The following is a 24356-nucleotide window of genomic DNA, read 5'->3' as shown; positions in this document are numbered from 1 at the left end:
GGTAGTGCCCCAGTATGACCTCAGCCTTCTGACTGAAACCAATAAAATAATAAAACTCTTTCTTACCTTACTTAATGAAATCTCGGATTCTACACACTCCTTCCTGTTCCCCTTTTTCCTCTCCTTATCATCATCATTATCATTATCATCATCATCAACATAAAGTTTCCTTTTTATTCCTTTCTTTTTCTTTACATTTTCATTGTTTTTATTATTATTTTTCTTTCTGACACTTTTCTTCACACTTTGCCTTTGCACCTCTCTATGACTGAAGTTGTGTTTATCTGTTGAGGATGAGGTTGTGGGGGTGGTGATTGTGGTGGTGGCAGTGGTGATACTGGTAGTAGTAGTAGTGGTGGTGGTGGTAGCAAAAGTCTGTTTGTTAGGAGTGGTCAGTGGTGATGTGGGCAAAAGAGCAAATGGCTGCAGTGGACTAGTAAAACGCACTGGCGGATGCACGTAACCTACAGTGTCGCTTAGATTTAATGGTGGACTGGCACATTTAGAAGATGCGGTGGTAGTTGTTTTGGTTCTAATGTTTGATGTCTGGTGGTGGTGGTGGTGTTGTTGTGTGATGTTAATATCAGCAGAATCTGCTGACAGTGAAGATGGCGTCAATGAACTTTCATAAGACTTGCTACAATTGTAGCGTAGAGTCGATAGAATGTCTATAGCCACCTGTTCATCTTCTTCGATAAGATGATCCCCTATCTCGGGGTTAACATCAACATTTGCAGCATTGTCCTTTTGGCTGACCATTTTGTCAGTAGGTTCTGATGTGGATACGCCACCTCCCATAACAGACTTAGGCCGGAACCCACTAACTATCTTTCTTAAAGGTCGTCCTACAAGTCCAGACATGTGACAAGAAGTATTGGTGTACTGTCCTATTCTTGACCCTGTTAAAATTGTCCTTGAAAGATATTGGGTTTTGGCACTGTTAATCAACCCCTGACTCGGATAAATATGTGAAGCCATTTTACAGTTGCCTACTCGGTCCATCGTTATAAAAGTACTTTTGTTACCATCAACAGACGTAGATTCTCTCTCATTACTTCTGACATTATTATTACAAACTGTAGCATCAAGACCAGCTTTTGAAACAATTTTGCCTCCATCATCCAGATGAACAGAATCAACACTATCACCCATTGTGGAAGAAATGCCACAATTTCTTAATTCTGAAAATTTTGGATCCGAGTCAGAAGCTGAAGCCAAAGTTAACGGTTTCAGTCTTTTTGGCAACGGTTCCTTGTCACAGTTGTGAATGGAAGCAGATTCTATTTTAGACATACAATTCAGAATGTAATCTGTTAGAATTGGTGTCCCAATAAAATTACTAAGTTGCTCACGAACACTTTTGGCATCCATCGAGTAACTTGATATTTTATTTGTCTGTTGGTTTTTCATCTTCAAGATAATGTTGTCTGTATTTGGTTTCATTTCAATTGTTAAAGTATCATCAGAAGCTCTAGCCAGAACAATATTCTTGTCTTCCTTTTGATGGGAAACTGTAAACCAAAGAAAAGAAAAAATGTTATTCTATAAATGTTAACCGACAGAGAAGGCAAACAAACGGGGGAAATTTACCTGTGATTGGGTCTCATCAGGTGTTTATGACCAATCCCAGAGAAACGAGCAGCACAAATCTAATAGATCCAGAGAACTGGGGCCACTAATTTGCATATCATCTTTTATCCTTTTTACTTGTTTCAATCATAAGACTGCGGCCATGCTGAGGCACCATGGCACCACTTTGCAGAATTTTTAGTTGAATGAATCAACCCCAATTTTTAATTCAATTTCTTTTAAGCCTGGAACTTATTCAATCAGTCTCTTTTGCTAATCCACTAAGTCATGGCGACATAAACACACCAACACTAGTTAGTAGTGGGGAACAAACACAGGTACAAAGACACACACACACACACATATAGGGACTGAACTTGAGACTGTGTAGTTGGGAAGCTAGATTCTTACCACACAGCCACGCCTGTCATAGATTACCATTTGGAACAGACTTAACAAGAAATTCTTCTACAAAATTATGATGGAAGGCAATGTTTTCTCCATCACCATTGCTTTAACATCTACTTTGTCATGCTGGCATGGGTTGGATGGAGTTTATTAAGGAAGATCTTGTACAGCTGGGTGCCCTTCCTGTTGCCAACCCTCACTGTTTCCAAGCGAGGTAATATTTCCTCATGGCCAGACATGGAGTCACAGAAGATTGGAAAAGAATAACAACCAAGAGGAGCAGACACAAACACTCACACACACATATATGACAAGCTTCCACATAGTTTCCAGGTAGATAGTGGCATTGATCAGCCTAGGGCCATAGTAGAAGACACATGCCGAAGGTGTCATGCAATGGGACTGAACCCAAAACCATTCGGTTGGGAAGCAAGCTTGGAAAATCATGAACGCTGACTTGACACTGAAAACATTCAAACATCAGAAAGAAAATTCTTTTACAGCATTTCAAAGTTTTGTGGAGGTACATGGCTTGGTGGTTAGAGTGTTGGAACCATGAACATAAGATTATGGTTTCAATTCCTGGACTGGGCAAGGCATTATGTTCTTTTAAGTTGCTCTTTTGAGTCTGTATGATTCAGGAAGAATCTATTTCAAAACTTGAGAGAAATATGGAACTTACCAATGGTTTCTTCAGAAACGACTGGTAAACTCAACGTAATGACTTTTGATGGAATTACACTTGCAGGTGGCTTCATCATAGCAATTGGTTGAAATTTCGTTTGCGTTGCTGAAGATGTGTCTGTTGGTTGTCGACTTTTCCTCTTTTTAATGCTGTCTGTTTTTGAAACTCTGCGAATTCCCGTTTGGTTGGATTGCAGAATGCAATTCCTAACAGGAATAAATGATGTAATCGGTCGAGACGATATCATATTGGTAATACAAGGTTGGGATAGGACAGGGTTGAAAATTGCAGATGTTACTTGAGATGGTACAACAGCTGTTGTGACAGCAACATTCACATTCGAGTAATTAGGGGCTCCACTGGGTAACTGATCAATCAATTTCACTGCAGAAGGCACATTCTTTAAGGAGAAAGCATTTAGTGATGAAGGTTGTAGGGTATTGTTAGGCTGCAGTCTCACAACATGAACGTTTGATGGAAAGGAATTAGGGGGTGGAGCTACAGGTAGGGTGTTGGTAATTTCACTGGCACCTTTTTGAACTGGTTGTTCACAATTACTGTCAGCAGAAGGTGGTTGTATTTTAGAAGGAGTTAACAAAACGAAAGCGGGATTAGTTGAAGGGACTAGTGTAGAGGTCAAACACTGGACTGGTTGAAATGGAAGGGACAATGGGAAAGGGACATTGTTTCCTAATGTGTCTTTTGTGTGAGACAGAACTTGTAAATTACTATTTGCGATCGGTGCCACTGGCACAGAATGGAGAGCAACAGATGCTTTCAAAGAATTGCTTTTAGAAGCAACACAAGTAGTTCCTTCTGCAGCGCTAGTTGAAGCTGATGTATATGTAAGACGTGCAACTGCGATTGTTTTCACTGGACATTTCAGTTGTGTTGAAGAATTGGAACTCTGTTGTACAGAAGAGGACGAAGGAGATGCTGCTGAGGTGTTGGTTGTTAAGAGTTGCTCACAGAAGTCTCTTACATCATCAGTAGGTTGTATTACTGTATTAGCAGAGAGAGAAGTAGTGGTAGAAGACACACCCACTGCAGTAGAAGACACACCCGTTGCAGTAGAAGGCACGCCCACTGCAGAAGACACGCCTGCTGCAGTAGAAGACATGCCCATTGCAGTAGAAGACACACCTGCTGCAATAGAAGGCACACCTACTGCAGTAGAAGACATGTCCACTGCAGTAGAAGACACGCCCACTGCAGTAGAAGACACACCCACTGCAGTAGAAGACACACCCACTGCAGCAGACATTTGTGGTGATGAAACTTGGTTATGTAAAACTGGAGATTGAATTGAATTGCCTTCTCTTCCTTCGATTGAAGTGAAATTTTTGCAAGTCTTAGAATCTTTGCTTTTATTTTGAATGGCAGGTAAATGTTCAGACTCAGTTTCACTGATTTTGCTGGAACTTTCCACATTTTGGACATCAGGTTGATTCTCTGTTAGGCTAGAAATATCACAAGTTGACGGCACTTCATCATCTTGTTTTTCCTCAATAGAATTCTGGTCTAAAGAATTGTCTTGAGAATGTGAACTGGACTCATCTGGACAAAGTTTATCAACAATTTGTAAGAATGTGCTTGGTGCCTTCCGATTTATTCCTTCAAAACAGAAAAAGAAAAAAGTTTTTTTTTTTTTTATGTGAAGCATTTTGGATTATATATTCTTTTCTACTCTAGGCACAAGGCCTGAAATTTTGGGGGAGGAGCCAGCCGATTAGATCGACCCCAGTATGCAACTGGTACTTAATTTACCGACCCTCGAAAGGATGAAAGGCAAAGTCAACATTGGCGGAATTTGAACTCAGAACATAAAGAAAGACAAAATACCATTAAGCATTTCACCTGGCATGCTAACGATTCTGCCAGCTCTCTCCGCCTTATTTTGTATTATATATTAAATAATCAAAATACAGTAGTGAGAGAAGTTGTTGGTGAAGACACACCCACACGAGAAAATACAGACGGTAGAGAAGACGGAGCCAAAATATTGTCCCAGGGATCTCATCATAGGCTGATGAGGACCTGCTACTGGTACCATGGTCAAGTGGTCAGTGACTAAACCGATTCCCAACTTGAATACTTTCCTACTTTTGTGAGGAGGATGTCTGGACACCCAACAGGATTAAAAACTATTGAAATACAAATTGTCAAAACTGGCAGAGAGTCATCTACAATGGCTGCTTGGGTCAGCAAGATTCAGAGAAAGGGATGAAAATTATGTCCTTAACACATAAAAATAATTTGAACAAAAACACAATCAAGAAAAGAAAAGAAAAAAGGAAAGAAATTTCTTACGGTTTTCATTATTTTCATCATTGGAAGAACTGGTATGGATGGCATTGGCATTCTCAAGAGAAGACATTTTTGACCGTTGTCCAGTGTCTTTGTGAAGATGACTGGAATAAGAATTGGTTTCTTCAAGTTCAATACCTTGATAAGAATTATCATCAGAGATGCCTTCATCAGAAACTGGGAAAATATTTTTAAAAAACCATCAAATAAGAGAGTATTGTAGTTTGCTTGAAGCATTGTGTATTGTTTGTAAAGAATAAAATGTTTTGAATGACACAACAATGCACTTTAATACAAACAATGGACTGTTGTAATAACTGTTGTAATTTAATCATCCAAAGTCTGATATGATATTTCGGAATAAAATCCCTTCTTCAGATATCCCTAGGAATTGATGGAATCGCTAGAAGGGGGGAAAAAAAGGAAGCTGCATGTATAAGACATAACTTAGAAGCAGCGATGAAAGACAAAGTTGACCTTGGTGGAATTTGAACTCAGAACATAAAGACATGAAATGCTGCTAACCATTCTGCAAACCCACTGCCTTATATAACTAACCTCTCTCATGGTATCATTGACAAGTTAACTCCCACTATGTAGGTTTTTAAAATAAAATTAAAATGTGTAATTAATAAAAAAATTTCTTGATTTAAAAACAATAATTCCTTTGTTTGTTTGTGTCATTTTTTTAATAAGAAATATTTAAAGAAATTCAATAGAAATACTTAACGAAATTAATAAAGAGCAATAAAAATTCAGTCCAATATTATACCAGATGTAAACAGTTTGAGAAGATCATCAAGAACTGGAATCCCATCATTGCTTGTCTGGTTGATAACTTCTTCAATGTCATCTTTGGTCATATGGAAGTCCTAGACGAGAAAGAGAGAGAGAGAGAGAGAGAGAGAGAGAGAGAGATAGAGAGAGAGAGATCTCATTAAAAACAAAACATTTTAGCACTTTCACAGATATCATCATCATCACCATCATTTAATATTCCAAGCCAGAATTAAAACAAAGGCAATGTATTTCAACAGAAATATGGTAACCTGGGCTCTCATTCCTAAGGTATTTTTCAATGTTGCTGTTGTTATTATTATTACTATTATTATTGTTATTATTATTCAGGTCACTGCCTGGAATCGAACTCTAATGTTGGGGTTAGTAGCCCACGCTCTTAACCAATTATAATAACAATAACATCGAAAAATACCTTAGGAATGAGAACCCAGGTTCGAAATTTCCCCAAGACACCTGATGAAGGCTGGAGGGTTTATCAGCCGAAGCGTTGTGTTAACAACAAACAAGATGAGGACAAATATCCATCAAATGTAAATAATGTACATAATTCCGCATCTTTTGAATATAGAACTGAATAAATTATTGTTTAACAGCCAGATGCCCTGAAGCATTACTTGTTTTGCAAGTAGGGGATCTTTTACTTCACATATCTTTAAAGACACAAACCCAATGGACAATTTGTTGCCAGGAGACACAACATCACTGCTTGTAAGTTGTAATTTTCAGCAAAGTACAAATACAAACCAATGCATTGGTAAACTACAATATTTTTTTTGTCTTTTCTTATGGCTTAGTTAGACATGGAAATGCAGCATCCATGAGTTGTTTTTTCTTGTAGGATCTACAAATCTGGTGGGGAAAAAGGAAGAGACAACAAAAAAAAAGAGGACACCTTTGTCAGCTCCCAATTTTGGCACCATGCAATAATAAACCCTCAAAACTTGTAAATAATTTCATCAAGAGCCAAAAGTTAGTCCACTTTTTGTCTTTTACAGAACTTTGTTATACTCACAGTCAATAATATATCAGCCATTAGTTTATCACAGTCTGCAGGCTGTTTTTCTTCCACTTGTTTCTGTTCACCATTCTTTGATGCTAAATCCAACTTTGAATCACCATAAAGTTTCTTGTTGATGTTGGCAGCCAGCGCTTTAGCTAGGCTGGTCTCAGAAATAACTTTTTCAACAAATGTCTGTGAAACAAAACAAAAAAAGATGTGTTAATAATGACAAATGGCATAAAGACAATGAGCTGGTGGAATCGTTAGCATAACAAACAAAATGCTTGGTGGTATTTAGTCCACCTTTACTTTCTGAGTCAAAATTCTGCCAAAGTTGACTTTGCCTTTCAGAGTTGACAAAAAATTTAGCTGAAACACCCAGCATAATACTCTCTTCTAGCACATAGTGTTAACAATGGAAACAACAGAAAACAAGCAGAATTTTCACTTACCGGAATAGAATCTTTGTTATAAGAACCGTCTTGACTGTTACTGGAATCCGCTCGTAACTGGGAAGGTCCAGCAGTGAAAATATCCAGAGGTCTTTTCTCCGGTGGACATCTACAAGAAATTGAAAATAATAGCAATAATGATGATGATGATGATGGTGGTTTAAAACATGTCGCAAACAAGTGAACTTCTGAGGTCCAAAACCTGCATCGTATTGGATTATTATACATACCGTTTCCGTTTTGATTTTGCATAATCCGTTTCCAGTTGTTTCGAAGGAGTCAGCGAGTCAAAGAAGGGGGCATCTCTGTCTCGGACGGGAGTATTTAATGTTTCGTACAAATGTTGGGGAGCTTTCTGAGAGGAAGACTTCACTGGAGTTCGATAAATATTAGGCGAGGTCTTTGTTGGGGTGAATGCCAAACCGGCCATACTGTAAAAGTTGGGTTGGGTCACTGAGGTGATCAGACTGGGTGAGGTGGTGAAAGAGGGGGTAAATAAAGAGAGACTGTTCACAGGAAGATTTGATGATGATGATGATGATGTGGTGGTGGTGGTGGTGGAGGCAGCAGAAGTAGTAGTGGTTGTATCAGCAGTGGTGGTGGTGGTGGTGGAGGTGGCAGTGGTGGAAGGAGAGACAGGAGTTGAAGGTGAAGGGGCCACATCAACACTAGGGCCCGTTTCTAACACAGATACACATTCTGCAGATGACTGTTTGGTCTCGTCAGGTGATTGAGTATTTGATAATAATGATGGATCCCTTGCAGGTTTTTCAGAGAGGCATATGGTTGCAGAGGTGGTGGTGGTAGTAGTTGTGGTCAGTTCTGTCAATGGGCCTGTTGTAGATGTTGTTAAAGCTGCTGCTGTTGTTGGAGTTGATGATGATGATGATAATGGTGACAATGACAATGGTAGAGTAGAAAGTGAACATGAAGGTGGTGGTGATGATGGTTGCGATGGTGGTGGTGGTGATAAAGGTGATGATGGTGGTGGTGAAGAAGATGACAGTGGTGAAGAATTAGCAAAGGAGCCATCTTTTAAAGTTCTTTTATCGGCAACAAGTTCCACAGAGGCTGGTTTCTTAGGAGCATTCTGTTGTTTATCATTAGACAGTTCCTTCACATTCTCTGGTGTTGGATCAGAAGCTAACATACCAGAGATTGTTATGGCATTCTGTAGAATATCTGAACCTTTAACCAAAAAAAAAAAAATAGAAAAGAAAAAGATATAAAAATATATAAAGAAAAAAATAATAATCAAAACATAACAAAGGAGCAAGATATAAAAATATATAAAATATACTGTTCAATGTGTTTTCATTATTGCTTTAATGTTTGTATGGGTCAGATGGACTTTATTGAGGCAGATTTTCTCCAGCTGGAAGCCTGTCCGGTCAAAAACCATGTGAAAGCAGACATTGGAGCTCTGCACAGTCCTCTTGTCCATCAGTTCATGTGGAACTGTCCAACCCATGCCAGCATGGAAAAGGAGGGGATGATGATGGTATAGTTAAATCTTTAAGACAGAAATTACCAGTTGAAGATCCTGATTTCTTGCTGCTGGTTGCCTGGTTATTGTCATTACCAGATTCTGGAACCTTCCCTTTTTCAAGTAACACATCTTCATCATTTCTTTCCTCTGCCTCTCCTTCCTCGGTTATTTCTTCTTCATCCGGTGGTGGTGGTGGTGGTTGGTGGGGTGAATTCAAAGAAATTATATCACAGTCTAAATTTTCCAGTGATTCCTCTTGTTGATTTTTCGTCGTTAAAAGATATTGGTAGTTGTTTGGCTGGAAAGGAAAATTGATTAGAAATATTTCAATTGGAATTAAATACACAAAAGAAAATAAAGAAACACACAATGGTGAATAACCATTTTTTGCTGCCAACCAATTTGAGACCATCTCCACTTCTATGAGACATGGCGTCTGGCTTTAAAATTGTTCATATATGAATTAAATTCTTCCATCATAATTATATCCAAGAACTGGTACAGCTTTGTTGTTAAGATCAGTGCAGTGTAGACACAGACTTTGTATAAGTGTAACAGATAGTGAAATATAATAGAAGCAGTGTAACGGAAGAGGGTGGTGCGACAACGGACAGGTTTGAGTGACAACAGACAGCATGGTGTAACAACAGTGTAGTATAATCACAAACAGTATAGTGTAAACACTGCATGGCCATTGTAGCACAGTGGCATTGACAGGTTTCTGTTGTGTCAATGTATAATTATACAAATCTGAAAATTGCTCCACTGAAAGAGACTATCTTCAACGTTATGAAAAGCACAACAGAATTATCTGAAATAGAGGAGTTTTTTGGTTTTTTTTTACAGAAGTTACCTTCTTGAGAGTGACGCTATTTTGCTTCAACTTTTTAACCAAATCATTTCTTGAAGAATGAGTTGTGGATAACAATTCATCACCAATTTTTTCAGGAAGAATTGTAAATGTGTCTCCTTTCTGAATCTTTTGTTGAGTTCTAATTTTGGAGATTGTTGCAACAGTCTTGCTGGAATGGTTTTGAAATGTTCGATATTTCAGCTTTTCTAAAAGGGCTTCGATATCTCTCCATAGGGAATCAATGGATGAACAGGAATTATAACGTTCAAAAGCTAAAACAAAGAATACAAAAAAAGAAGTATTAAAAAAAAATATATCGTCAAAGAAATTTAATAATCTTTTACTGGAGAATTCTAAACAAGTTCAATATCAGAATTTATGACATTATGTCTGAGACACGTGCTCCCTTTCTTATTCTTTGAGAGTTTGTTCTGACACCCATCACTACCTCCCAGTTATCTTCTTCAACCATTTATCCCCTCTGTAGCAAGACACCTGTGCTTGTCTTTCAGCCATACTTCACCCAGCCATACACCCACCCACACCCATCGTTCCCTCTCAAATACTTCTTAGTAGTGGGAGCTTTTCCCTCCTTTTCCTTTTTCCCCAATTCTTTTTCTGTTTTGCAAATTACATGGCAACCTCACTAGTGCTGTGGCATGAAATAAAAAAAAACCCACCCAATCCACACTCTGTCATGTGGTTGGCATTAGGAAGGGCATCCAGCCGTGGAAACCATACCAAAGCAGACACTGGGGCTTGAAGCATCCCTGCAAGTTGCTGGTTCCCTGAAAGCACATGTTAAATGATGATGATGATGATGATGATGAGGTATGGGAGTGTGATTCACAAGTTTCCTTCTCAGCCAAATGTTTTCAAGACCAGAAAGTGTAGAGGATGCTGTAAAAGTTATTGTTGCTTAAAATTAGGCCACGTACGAGCCACAACTTTGGGGCCCAACTGACTACACCTGCACCTATGGACACATGTACTTCAAACTCGTAGTTTTTATTAGTACCAGACACCAAATGGCCAATAATTCTGAACAGACTGAGAAGTGAAGCTTCTCTTATTACAAAATCAATCAAAATTATTGATCAATGGTGCATAGCCACTGCCAAGCCAGAATATATTCATGAGTAGACGTACAAGCTTCTTGCTGGTTCACACATCTCCCAAACATCTTTGAACTGGTCTTAAGTTTACTGATGCAATGTCCATCTCATCAGTGCCTGTGAACGTGGGGGACAGCAGCCCTCTTCCTTTAACCATTTTGTAGAAAAGAAAACTAAAACAGAAAAACACTTACCTTGAGTTTTCATGAATCCAAAATTGTCCAACATCTTCACTAGACTGAAACCCATTATATCCGTAGGATATGCATAGCCTCTCTTCTTTAATTCGTTATATTCACTGAGGTCCTTACATTCCTTAAGGAAAACCTTTGTTGTCTGTGCAAGACCCAGGTCTGTTAAATACCCTGCAGCGAGGAGAGAAATACCACTTTAATCTTCCCTTCTCAAATAACATTTCCTAACAAGAAATGATAAGGCATGGGCATGGCTGTGGGGTTAAGAAATTTGCTTCCCAGCCATGCAGTCTTGGATTCAATGCCACTGAATGGCATCTAAGGAAAGTACCTTTGCTATAGTCTCAGATCGACCCAAGGCGTTGTGGATGCACTTAGAACTCAGAAACCTGGCATATACACTGTGTCCCACATTGCTGGGCAAATCAACCTTCTCTCAATAAATAAATGTGTATTCATCCAAAACCAATTGTTTTCCCACTGACTGTTGGCACCACCTATCTGTGCACATTCGGTTAAAATGAATCTGATCTGCACAGACGCCAACAAATGGCACCTATTTTTGTGACTGGGCAACATTTTCGCTGACAAATTATTAGGCAAGTATACTAAAAATGATTATTGTATCAGAACAAATATTTATTTAATCCATCAAACGACCTCCAGAGAAGCCTATTTGCTGCAGGAAATCTGCTAGAAATAAGAGCTAAAATGCTCTAATGTTGTAGGAAAAGCACATAAATGTATACATGTACGCTCACAGGGGATGATTATATTTTTCCTCAGCAAAAGAGACAAACAGAATAAACACCAGACTTGAATATAAATAAATGCTGGGGTAAATTTGATTGACTAAACTCTTCATGATTGAAACAAGAATTTAAAAAATAAAACAGAGTAAAAGAATGCTTACCTAATACCAGCCTTGCTACTTCTGAGGGTAAGAAATACGGTTTGTTGTTCATGTTTCCCTTAAATACATTTTGACCAACAAATCATGGGAGTCTTTTTATTTTCTTCACACAATGACAGCTAAGTCCAAAAAAAAATGGAAACAAGTATTTGACTTAATTAAAACAAATATAAAGGTAGGGTGGGGTGAAAATAACAAGAAATGAGAAGTTACTTTGTCCCGGGTACTATTTTTCCCCACCCCATATACACATACACATATATATATATATATATATAAGACGTGTGCGTGTGTGTGCCGAAACTTTTTTAAGCTCTGAGGATGTAGTACAATATTTACAGAACCTTATTCCCAATATATTATGGGAATGAAAAAGGTAAATGCAATCGTCCGGATTGCTAGAAATAGCTAAATCTCTTTGAAATTACACCATTTCCTGTCTTAAATAGGGAAAGATATATTGGATAATTTAGTCCGAGCTACCTTTAAAAAGCAAAGACAGGACGGCCACAGATGGAATGTCTGCGACTGAATAACAACAATAATTCGTTGTATGACGGAGAATAACCAGCTGAAGCCAAGAACAGTGGTGGGGGTGGGGGGTCTGTGAACTGAATTCGAAGTTTTATATATATACGCACACACACACAAGGATAAGCATATTAAAAGGGGTCTGGGAAAACTCATTTAAATAAAAAGGGTCCTTGGTAATGAAAAGGTAAGGAACCACTGGCCTTAGAACTTCGCTCGATTCGAATAAGATGTTTGTTTTGTTTTCTTGTTTTTTAATCCTATATCCATTACTTTTACAAAGATAAATGCTGACGCTTATCTTAAAAGGCATCCAAAATGTGAACAGAATTATAAGAAAAGAAAAAGATTATTAAGCATTAAAAAACATTATTGATAAACACTTACATTCGGCTCAGCTGTTCGTTCAATGTTTATAACCAATAATCCATTTGTTATAATAATAATAAAGACAGATCACCAGTAACAAACAACATAAAGATATCCTTTAATAGAAGGATAGTCTTTTTTAAAAAAATATATCACAGACCAAATCTTCTCCGCAACTTCGACTTCTTCGGGGAAATAAATACATAACAAAAAAGAGAGAAAGAGACCAAGTGGTTTCCAGTTAGTGTTTGCTGGGATTGTTCATGGTTGATATTATTTCCTTCCGTAATTTCTACGACTTGAGAAGACTTTGCATCAAGATAATAAACTATTAGCTAATGGAGTTAATAAATATAGCCTTTAAATGTAGACAGTTCTGTCTGTGGACGACATTGGTTGATTACGGAAGAAGAAGAACCATTAAAAGAGTGCGCCAAATATTGATGGGGAGATAACTCCGTCGAACTTTATTTTTTGTGATTCTGTCTTCCTTGTCAAAGGGTGAAGTGATGCTGGGAAGTGGTTGAATTTTAATAGTCCCAGGATATCAAACTCGTATGGCTTCGAGGGCAAGATATGGGGAAATTGTTACTTAAAGCTCTATACATAATGTAGGCCACATTAAATAAATGAGTCAAGAATACAGAATGTGTCCAGATTAACTCACTGAACCTCATGATTAAGCACTGCATATTGGAGTGCATCTAATGGGCGTTAGCAAATTTTGTAGAATGATAAATATGTTTGTTACAACTAACATAACTCCTTCCCATTAGCAATGGGGAGCCCTGAAATAAATAATCACGGGAACTGTCCTGCCCTTTTTCATTAAGTTGTAAAAGTCAACAAAGGGTTAAATGGTATTACGGTGACGTATTTTAAGATGATAACTTACATAGTTTTACACAATAAATTTTGGAGAAAATATTTTTATGGCTAGGTCAGACAAGAATAGATATTTCCCTAGAACATGGAGAATAGTGGGGTGGGGGAAAAGCCTGGCTCTTAGGTTATCCTCAAACTGGAGAGCTGGTCCGAATGCTTGCAGAAGTGAGGAATCAACTAAACACACAAGAACAATCTTGTGCTGTTAAACCAACCGACCGATCAACTTTATTACCAAAGAAGAAATATTAGTAGATTCCACTTCCAAGTTTCACTTACAAGACATTGATCAACCCAAAATCGTGCAAGAAGATGTTTGTCTAAGATGCTAAGGATCGATCTCGGAACTACGCGCTATATAGAAGAGATCTAGCCAAGATTAATATTCAAAGCTTAGACCTGCTCCAGCAAATAAATAACTTGCGTTTTAGTGTGAAAAAAATGATAATAAAACATCATATCTATATTAAATCTTAAATTCTAAACAAAATTTACATTAAATAAATTTTTAAATAAAACCAAGCCATAATTCCGATCAAGAATTTGTAAGCTGCAGTGAATGTAAGACGATATTTTCAAGTTAAATATTTACTGCGGTTTAGAGCTCAACCAATATCCGGTTCCAAGTTTGTTTACGGTTTTCACGTGTTTTTATTTCTAGAAATTTTGATCGAAGCAAACAGTTTCACTAAAAGATGTTTAGAGAAGAATATGGTGATATAAATATTTACGTGAGTCTTGATATATTCGTAAAACTGCTTTGACAAAAATAAAATGAAAGTGATTGTAACATTAAATCGTGTTTTTTCCAAATGACCGCCTCATTTTCTAAATGGTTTTAATTGCTACGTACGATCTTAGATAAAGTAACTTGCTGAACATGTACATCTTTGAAGTAAGTGTATTCAAAGCCCACTCAGATCAATTTTGCTTGTCAGATTTAGCGATCGATAAATAAAATTCCGGTCCAGGGTAGTGCATTGGCTTAATGTTAGAGTCCAACGTCTTATGAATTTAGATCCCATCCCCTGTCACCGGAGACCCGGTTTAAAAAAAAACTGATATTCTTGGGAAATCCTTCTACAAATACCGAAGTTTCTCTGCTGAGTGCTCTCGGTACAACAGCACCAGTTGGCAGGAAAGAACGCAAAGGGACTTTCAAGTCCCCTTCACTCAACAACGACGTTTATGTATGGGTGTACAATTAACGTTACACTCGAGAGAAAGAATAATATTTGGAAAAATCGGATGATTCCCTTTGTTGCTAGTTTTTCGCCTGAACGATCATTTGTACACATACACACATATGTATATGTATGTTTATATATATATATTCTACAGAAAATAAAGGAATTCTCAAACACAAGACGACTGTGAAGACATCTTGGAAAATTGGGTAAATACCCTTATAAGATGGAAAAAAGTGGCCAGCAAGCTTCCACAAGGAATCGAACCCTGTACCTCTCAAATTCTGGCAAAGCACTCTGTACCGTTAAGCTAAGAGAGCCCTGACAGCAAATACTGTCGTAGGCTTCTTTCAGTTTCTGTCTACCAAATTTATTCACAAGGCTTTGGTTGACCTGGTGCTGTAGTGGAAGACACTTACCCAAAGTACCATACACTGGGACTGAACCTGAAACCTTGTGGTTGGGAAACAAGCATTTTACCACATAGCCACATCTGTGCCCACTCATACAATAGATTTTGTTCTTGTGTTTATATTAGAAATCAGCAATTGACATATTTTTAATTCATTCCTTTTTTTTTTCTTTCTTTTATCTTTCTCTTGAAAGAAATATGACTGAAACGAGAAACGATGTTCCAAATTTCAAAACCAATAAACTCACAGAATTGTGTAACACAAATACAGAAAGAAATGAAACACAGAGGGAGATGTGTAATGCAAACACACACACACAAACGTGTAAATTGAACAAACACTCAAAAAGATGTGAATACAAATTTCATGTAGAGAAATGTTTGCTACAACTTGTTGATTTCTTAACTCCATATCTCCCCTTGGTTGACAGCCACACATCAGATTTCATTACCAAAGACCAGTGGAACACATACATACCAGCTGCCATCCAGGGGCAACTGTTGCATCTCTCTAATGACCAGCTTCTACTATTGCCTTCAGGTGCTGTGCATTGGCCACCACAGTCCACTCAGAGTACAACACTTGAGGATCACATCCCACTTGGTTTGTACTCTCAAATCTTGTCTACTTTCATCTCCTTCCTCCTCTTCTTTCTCTTTCTTGTACTCATCCTCTTCCCTCGTCATCTTCCTCCTTCCTCTTTCTCAATTATGGTGGTCATTGTCATCATCATCATCATCATCATCTGCTTTCTCATCCCACCTACCATCTCTCTTTTTCTTATTGCCATTGTTGTTGTTGTTGTTATTTTACTCCTCAGACTTCTTGGTCTTACTTTCTCTGGTTGATTCTGTGAGAGCAGATACCAACCTGTTGTCAGAGGCCTCACAGGATCTCTTTCTGCAAATCATAAGCTTTGGTACCTGAATGTTAAGACACTAAGCACCTAAGCACCAATCTCAAAATCCTAGCTGTCCCCAGCAGAGCAGTTTCGGGGACCTGCTCTGCTCTCATGTCAATTCCCAATTTCTCTGACATCTTTCTCAAACCTGGTTGGTGGTGCTCTCCTACAACTCCTGGAATAACAGTTACTCTCCTCATTACACACATTCTTGCAATTTTGTCTTTTAGTAGTCTGTATTTCTCCATCTTTTCGAGCTCTTTGTCATTTACGCATACATCCCCAGGTATGGCAATGTCTATGATCTTGGTTTTGGGCTGGCAGAATCGTTACCACGTCAGGTGAAATGCTTAGCAGTATTCTGTCTGCTGTTACATTCTGAGTTCAAATTCCACCAAGGTTGACTTTGCCTTTCATCCTTTCAGGGTCGATAAATTAAGTACCTGTGAAACATTGAGGTCGATGTAATCAATACATCCCCTCCCCCAAAATGGCTGCCCTTGTAGCAAAATTTGAAGCCATTATTATTATTATTATTTGAGGTGGTGAGCTGCCAGAATTGTTAGCACGCTCGACTGAATACTTAGCGATATTTCACCCGTTGCTGATGAGTCTGCCTAGAGTCTTATGAGTCCCTTCCCATTGTTTTTCACTAATTCCATTCACTTGTTACGTAAATGCTTTCCTTTGTTCTGTTTATTCCTTCAGGCATCAAAGGAAACAATTTAAGACTTGCCAACCTGGAATGCAAAACTTTGAAATGGAACCACAATAATCTTGAAGAATTTATCAAATCTGCCCATGAAAATACTCTCCCTCAGCTTGCTGTATTAACTGCCATTGAAGATCTCAAGATGAAATATCAACTGACTGAAGACAAAACACCATTTGTTAAGGATTTCATGTCGAAACAGAAATCCCATGAAGTGGCTGTTATGGCACAGTTGTGCCACTCACTGTGTCAACACTTTGGAATATGTAAAGTAAGTTGAACTATGGCTGACTAGGTGGTTAAGAGGTTCCCCTTGTAGGCCACATGGTTCCAAGTTCAAACCCACTTTAGGTCAGCTTAGTCAGGTGTCTTTTATTATTGCTTCATGTGAGTGGAATTTGAGAAAGGAAACTGTTCAGAAGCCTGTTACACATCAGCAGCAGCAACAGCAATCATCATCATCGTGTAGCGTCCACTTTTCCATGCTTACATGGGTCAGATGGAATTTGTCGAAGCAGGTTTTTCTGCAGCTGGACAGGCTTCAAATGCAGAGGATGTAGGCACACATCCTCTCGATTGAAGCCTGTTCATTCCATCTCCCTGTGTTAAAATCCATATATACATACATATATATATAAAGTCAAAATATTGATTGATTGACTGAAAGATTAATCAAACTCTTGATTAGTTAGTTAAATGATATTCTAATTGAATAATAATAGTAAAAGAAGTTAAATAAATTCAGTGCATGTGTTTATTATTGGAAAAATTACCCTCCCAAGATACTACAAAATCTATTTCAACAACACAAGTTCACATCAAGACTCTTGCAAAACAAATACAAAAATTAAGTTTATCATATTTTTTTGTTTTAGAATTTTCTCTCATTTTGATAATGTAATTTTATTCTTTTACTCATACCACAGGTTGTTGACTTAGGCAGTGGCAAAGGCTACCTTGGAACCCAACTTGCATTCAATTACAATTTAAAAGTCTTTGGTATTGATTCTGCTGATCAGAATACATCAGGAGCGAATAAGAGAGCAAAGATTTTGAAAAAACAGTGGTCAGGACTTATTAAAAAATTTACCATTAACCAAAATTCTTATCACAACCGACCAGTTCCAAATGAAGAAGAATCTCTGAAAATCCAGAGTCAGAATAATAACAGTGGTGACTGTGGTAATCTTCAGAAATTTGTTGCAACAACCACTGAGAAGGAACCGAGAGGGTTTTATTGTCCATTTACCACATATGTAAACTCTGACACCAATATCTTACAGTTGATTGCAGAACATGACAAATGTGAAGCCAACGCCACTTCCCAGTGTGGCAGCAGGAAACTGCTTGTCGCAGGCCTCCATACTTGTGGCAATCTCTGCCCAACAGCTCTTCGGTTCTTCTCTCAGAATCCTGCAGCTCATCTCCTCTGTAATGTCTCTTGCTGTTATCATCTTTTAACAGAGGAATTTGATCCCAACGGTTAGTCCTGCAATTTTATTCATTATGTTTGTTTTTACTTTAATAATAATAATAGTTCTTTCTACAAGAAGCACAAGTGGGCAGGGTGCTACTCGATTACTTAACTCAAGGTAAATGACGATGGTGACAACAACAACAATGAAAGGCAAAGTTCACCTTGGTAGAATCTTGGCAGAGTGTCATATATATATATATATATATATATATATTGTGTGTGTGTGTATTTGTTTGATATTACTCATTTAGGACTATTTTTATTATTGTCCTCGAGATGGTCACTTTTTATATTCTTGCCAAATAAACACACGCACTATATATATATTCGCTTTTCACTTCAGACTTATTATTGTTCTTATTTTATGTCCATTATCTGGACATCCAGTGACATCTTCAGTGGTTCTCCATCCCATGTGTCTCCTCCTGTTCAGTTTAGTTCATTCTAAAGTGGAGAACAAACATATACAATGGCATGTATTTGTTTGGCAAAAAAAAAATAAAGAAAGAATGACCATCCTGAAACAAAACAATATCTGTTTCAACACGTGATTCCACATCAGGAATCTTTCAAAAACAAGTCCATAAACTGTTTTTATTATTATTTCTAAGGTGCTGCTCAAAGTATACCTGGTTTCCCTGTCAGTTCCATTCTGAGGAAGATGAAGTTTCATTTGGGTCAAAATACAAAAAATCTGGCCTGCCAGTCTGTGAACAGGATCATATCTTCTAGCAAGGTATGTGTGCATATGTGTGTGTGCATGTGTGTGCACACACACTCATAGACATACTTTTCCTCTCACTCCCTCTCTGTATATACATATACATATATCATCATCATCATCATCGTTTAACGTCCGTTTTTCATGCTGGCATGGGTTGGACAGTTCAACCGGGGTCTGGGGAGCCAGGAGGCTGCACCGGGCTCCAGTCTGATCTGGCAGTGTTTCTACAGCTGGATGCCCTTCCGAACGCTTCTCCAACAGATGACTCCAGCAAGATGTCTACGGAGAGTTTTTGCCCAGCTACATCCAGTCAATGCACGTTCGTTAATAATCCATAATTACCTTAAGTTTGTCAAATTCTTCAATTACGTTTCCTGGATTTTTTTTTTTTTTTTTTCAGTTAATAGGAGAATCTCTATTCCAACGAGCACTCCTCCAGAAGATCTTCATTGATACCTTATCCATGCAGGAACAAAATTCTTTGAAGAATTCCATCAAATTAAGAAAATTAGCCAGCAAATGTTCTTCATTTTATGATTATGTAAAAATGGCTTTCCAGAAATTGGACGGTTCTTCTGAAAAGGTTATTTATACTTTTTCTCTCTGTGTGTATTTTTTTCCACTTTATTTCATTGAAGAAGTCTTTTACCATCATTTGTTTGGTATCTGATCAATTAACTATCTTCAGCCTCCAATTGATTGTCTTTTAACAGCAATTTGGACATCAACATCAATAATATTTCATTGATTTCTTTATTGAATTATTTGATTGGAGAAATCAGCTGTTTTGTGTAAGAGAGAAGACTGCAGTGGTATGGTCAGCTGTAGTGTGCATGTGTGTGTGTGTGTGTGTGTGTTTGTCTTTGTGAGTATGTTTATGTCTTCCCTTATTTCTTAATTTTCAGATCTCTGAAGAAATGGTTCAGAATTATTTGGTAAAATATGAAGAGGACAAAAAGAAACTTGCTGCTTTTTACCAAGTAAAGTCTGCCTTGGCCCCATGTATTGAAGCACTCATCACACTGGACCGCATTTATTACCTCCTGGAACAGGTGAGTGTGCTTAAAACAGTTGTGTATCTAAGACAACAATATCCAGTGAATCTTCTCCTGTACTCTGTTGTGTTTTACAATAGTGTATTATACTGTACTCTACTATATTAGGACAATTGGAAGTTCCTGTGGGACAATCTACTTAGGGCAATAGAATGATGTTGATGATGATGATGCACTGTAGTATGTGGTTTTATCATTGTTTAAACCCAGGTCTTCCTTCATATTCTCTCATTAGGAATCCATCAAAGACGTCTCTCTCTTACAACTCTTTGACCCTGTCACATCTCCTCGCTGTTATGGAATTGTTGCTGTGAAAAAGGTATGATTGCTGTTGTATTCTATTCTTTCCCCCCCCCCCAATACTCCTCTCATAGGGATCTCTCTCGCTCTCCCTTTGCCTATCTGTATGAACCCCTATAAATTTATATTGCAAACTGTGTGATTTAACTATTAATAACAAACAATTATCCCTGAAAAGGTTGAATATTTAAGACTAAGGAAATGAAATTGTGTGATGTTCGTACGTTTCTTGATAATGTATAATTTATTGCAGTATCCATTATCTTCTACAGATTGCAGTTGAAGATATTTGCTCAGCTGATGCCAAAGAAACAGATGTCACAGATTCAACAACAGATGTCATAACAGGTTTAGCAACAGATTTAACAAAGATATAACAACAAATGTCACACAGACGTAACACCAGATATAACAGGGTTGACAACAGATATCACAATAAATGTGACAACAAAATCAACAATGGATGTCACAACAGATGCAACAACAGATCTAGCAACAATTACAATAACAGGTCTAACAGCAGATATAACAAAAGATATAACAACAGGAACAAGAACAGATGTGTCCACAGATTTACTAACAGATGGATGTAACAGTAATGTAACAGAAAACGGAACCAAAGATTAGTTTAACAACAAATACAGATTTAATAATAAATGTCTTGTGGTATTTCTTTATTTTTCGATGTTATTATTATTATTATTATTATTATTCCGGTCACTGCCTGGAATCGAACTCGGAATCTTGGGGTTAGTAGCTCGCGCTCTTAACCACTACGCCATATGCCCGTGGACAACTATGGAGTAAGTTTTAGGGCTTATAAATCTAATATTTTCCTATCCTTCCTTAATACTGGTATTAATAATCAATAATAATAATAACATCAAAAGTCTATCAAGAACAAAGACACATTTGCTTGAAAGGCACCACCCTGCTCAGGAATCGAACCCACGATCTTGTGATCGTGAGCTGGAGACCCTGACCACGAGTTCAGCCATAAACTGAAAGTTTCATCTCTCACATTACTTGGATACAAATTGGAAAAAGTGTTATATAACGCCTTCGTTATCAAATATAAATAAAGCGGCGAGTTGGCAGAATAGGTAGAGCGTCGGAAAAATATCTCGCGGTATTTCTTTACGTTCTGTGTTCCAATCCCGCCTGGGTTAGCTCTGCCACCCCCACCCCCTTTTTAGCGATGATAAAACAGACTAGCAACCAAAGACTGTCATCAATATAATCGACTGACCCTCAACCCACCCCGAATTGTTGACCTTGTGCCAAAATTTGAAACCGTTATTAAATACAGATTACTTCCATTGTTCCATAAGAGTTTTTTGAAGAAACAACGGGGGCGGGGGAGCAATAATCTGTAAATATTTTTTATCAAAACAGAAAAAACTTAATCCGGAGATTTTGATTCAATATTACACTTAATTGCGGTGGAGGCAGTTTTCTGAATAAATCTATGATTAAAAAATTCCAGCCATGATCATTACGTCGTCTTTTATTTCAGGCATGGTACATCTAGAAAACTATATTGTGTCTTTCCTTTGGGGTTTGATTTTTACGGAGATATGGCTTCCCCTTCTAGCAGATCGAAGGATTATTATAGTGATGGATACGATATATAGCGATGACTCTGGCTTGGTGAGAAAAATAACAGCATAGAATAATATTTATTATATTGCGATGGTTTGATGTCAAAGTTTGGTAAATAAATAGCAGAAATGTTCGGGATATTTAAAATAAATCGAAACGCCATTTATTTATTTATTTTGTGTCATGCCAGTCAAATGTAGAAATATTAAAGATATAGTTCGAAGCGGCCTAAATACAGAGAATATTTCATTAAAAGTTCGTTGGAAGAACACAGTAAGACAAAATCAATCAAATTCTAGAAATAATGAGATGATTGTGTCAAAATAGTTTCTGGTCAGATCGCTGATTCAGTCTTAATTCCGTTTGCCGACATCTTAGTCCAACGTCTTATCCTGGACGGACGCTTCTAAGTGAAATGATAGTTTTTATTTATATTTCAAGTATATTGTCATCCACGTGAGAATCGCGGGAAGAGAAGAATAAAGGATATCTGATGTTCATGAAATTCTGTCGGCACGTTTATGAATGATGAAGCTAAAAGGTGGTGGGGTTGGTCCTTTCTCAGCAGTTCAATAAAGAGAGAGAGAGTGCAATACGAAAATGGAGTGGCAGAACCGTTAGTGAGTGGAACAAAATACATGGCGGTATTTCTTCTGCTCTTTACGATTTGGGTTCAAATCCAGCCGAAATTAAGTTTGCCTTTTGTCCATTTGAGGTCGATAAAATAAAGTACCTAGTCAAGTACCAGAGTCACTTTAGTCGGATTAATTCCCTCCTTTGAAATATGAGACTATCCTTGAATTGTTTCAGTCATTGGACTGCGGCCATGCTAGGGCATCACCTTGGAAGGTTTAGTTGAACAAATCGACCGCAGTATTTATTTTTAAGCCTGGTACTTAATTCCATTAGTTTCTTTTGCCGAACCGTTAATTTACGGGTACGTAAACAAACCAATTCCGGTTGCGATGGCGGAGGAGCAAACACACACACATATTGTATATATATATATATAATATACATGCGCGCGCACACACACACACTTATTTTGCTGATCTCTTTTGCCGAACCGCTATGTTATGGGGGCGTAAACACAACACCGGTTGTCAAGCGATGATGGGGCACAAACACACACACAGGTTTCTTTCAATCTCCGTATACCAAATCCATTCACAGGGCCCAATGCTAACCTGGGGTCAAACATCAATAGTAACAACAGTAAGGGCGGACACATTAAATAATGTAGTCTTAGATGTACAGTGTAAGAATTTTAAAAACGGGACGGTCACAGATGGAATGTCTGGCCATTGATTCGTCTGCTCAGATCAGAGGTGATTGGATTGGAATTGACCTGGGGTTAAACAGCAAGAATGGAAACAATAATAACAAGGAAGGACACTTTGGATAATATAACCACAGAAATGTGTTATGAATAAAAGATGGGATGGCCAGTTGTGGAACGTCTTCGGCCATAAGTTTGTCTGCTCAAAGAAAGTCTACGAGATCAGCTGATTTGGGTTTAAAACGCAACAAAAAGCAAAGATATTGGATTGAATATGTTCCTAGATGTGCTGTCTGAATCAAAGATGTGATGGTCACAAGTGGAACGTCTTTGACCATAAATGTTTCTGCTCAGACAGGGCTCACCTGGAAGCTTAAGCAACAATAAAAACGGAACACTGAGTTTAATTTGAACCTTAAATCTTAGTATAAGTAAATCATCAAAAACGGTAAACTAGGAAACCTTCGAAGTCACTAATTAACAGCCGTTAATTAATATTTCTCTTTTTTTTTTTTGACAATTTAGATTTTTATAACCCTTTCAAAATTTATAAATATATAATATCGAATTAACTTTATTTTCCATTGCAATTTTATACCGCAGTATAACAACAACAACAACAATAATAATAATCTTGAGAATTTCTTTGAGAAAAATAAAAATGTCACTAAAATATTCAGGTTTATGCAAAAAAAAAATAGAAAAATAAAAGAAACAAAAATTAAAAATAAAAAATGCACAAAAACATCCCAACAATAAATATGTTCCAAATTTACACAAAAATGGCTTTTTTTTCTTCTTCTGTCGATATAGTTTTTCCTGATTTTTCCCTTTCTCTTACAGACATGCATCTCTTATAAGATTGTCATTTCTCATTTAAAGCTATGGTACTTCAAAGCTATGTTCCTTGTTTAAAATAATTTTCAAAATAATTAAAAAAAAAAAAATGTGTTTCATAAATGTCAAGAAACATCTCGAACGAGTCAACAAGGGTAAAAAAAAAGGTTTCAATTGAAAATTCCGTCTTCCCTGCTCCGATATCTTTTTACGGTCTAATCCTCTGTTACAAACTAAATTTTTTTCTCCAAACGTTATCCTCAGGATTCGAAATTCTGCTCCGTTGCCGTGAAAAAGC

At 37.5% G+C, this 24356-nt stretch overlaps 2 protein-coding genes across 2 annotated transcripts in view; one reads left to right on the top strand and one right to left on the bottom strand.

Annotated features, from left to right (window-relative positions):
* Window positions 1–13875, bottom strand: part of LOC106881083 (uncharacterized) — a 16928-nt gene extending 3053 nt beyond the window's left edge. Inside the window, exons 1-12 of the mRNA XM_052976483.1 lie at window positions 12705–13875; window positions 11787–11905; window positions 10874–11044; window positions 9565–9836; window positions 8754–9009; window positions 7453–8410; window positions 7223–7331; window positions 6783–6962; window positions 5742–5841; window positions 4973–5146; window positions 2660–4276; window positions 9–1511 (exon numbers count right to left, since the gene is read on the bottom strand). Coding sequence (XP_052832443.1) covers window positions 9–1511; window positions 2660–4276; window positions 4973–5146; window positions 5742–5841; window positions 6783–6962; window positions 7223–7331; window positions 7453–8410; window positions 8754–9009; window positions 9565–9836; window positions 10874–11044; window positions 11787–11838 — 5392 coding nt within the window. The 5' untranslated portion in view covers window positions 11839–11905; window positions 12705–13875. The remainder of the gene's footprint in view (window positions 1–8; window positions 1512–2659; window positions 4277–4972; window positions 5147–5741; window positions 5842–6782; window positions 6963–7222; window positions 7332–7452; window positions 8411–8753; window positions 9010–9564; window positions 9837–10873; window positions 11045–11786; window positions 11906–12704) is intronic.
* Window positions 13876–14101: 226 nt separating this feature from the next.
* Window positions 14102–21825, top strand: LOC106881085 (probable methyltransferase-like protein 25). Its single transcript, XM_014931305.2, has 9 exons — window positions 14102–14302; window positions 15365–15774; window positions 16781–17055; window positions 17711–18266; window positions 18873–18997; window positions 19386–19568; window positions 19891–20037; window positions 20276–20359; window positions 20613–21825. Exons 2-9 carry the CDS (start codon window positions 15369–15371, stop codon window positions 20715–20717), a joined length of 1881 nt encoding a protein of 626 aa, XP_014786791.1. The 5' UTR covers window positions 14102–14302; window positions 15365–15368; the 3' UTR covers window positions 20718–21825.
* The last annotated feature ends 2531 nt before the right edge of the window (window positions 21826–24356 follow it).

Source organism: Octopus bimaculoides, chromosome 24, assembly GCF_001194135.2.
Source record: "Octopus bimaculoides isolate UCB-OBI-ISO-001 chromosome 24, ASM119413v2, whole genome shotgun sequence".
In the NCBI taxonomy this organism is placed as follows: Eukaryota; Metazoa; Mollusca; class Cephalopoda; order Octopoda; family Octopodidae; genus Octopus; species Octopus bimaculoides.
Note: the sequence above shows the minus strand (reverse complement) of the source record. Positions and strands in the feature narration are given on the sequence as shown.

Bases quoted from the DNA above. Each gene is read 5' to 3' on its own strand.
- LOC106881085 (XM_014931305.2), top strand. From the start codon at position 15,369: ATGACTGAAACGAGAAACGATGTTCCAAATTTCAAAACCAATAAACTC. The intron at 18,267-18,872 runs GTTAGTCCTGCA...ATTATTTCTAAG, and splicing joins AGAGGAATTTGATCCCAACG to GTGCTGCTCAAAGTATACCT. The intron at 20,038-20,275 runs GTGAGTGTGCTT...TTCTCTCATTAG, and splicing joins TTTATTACCTCCTGGAACAG to GAATCCATCAAAGACGTCTC.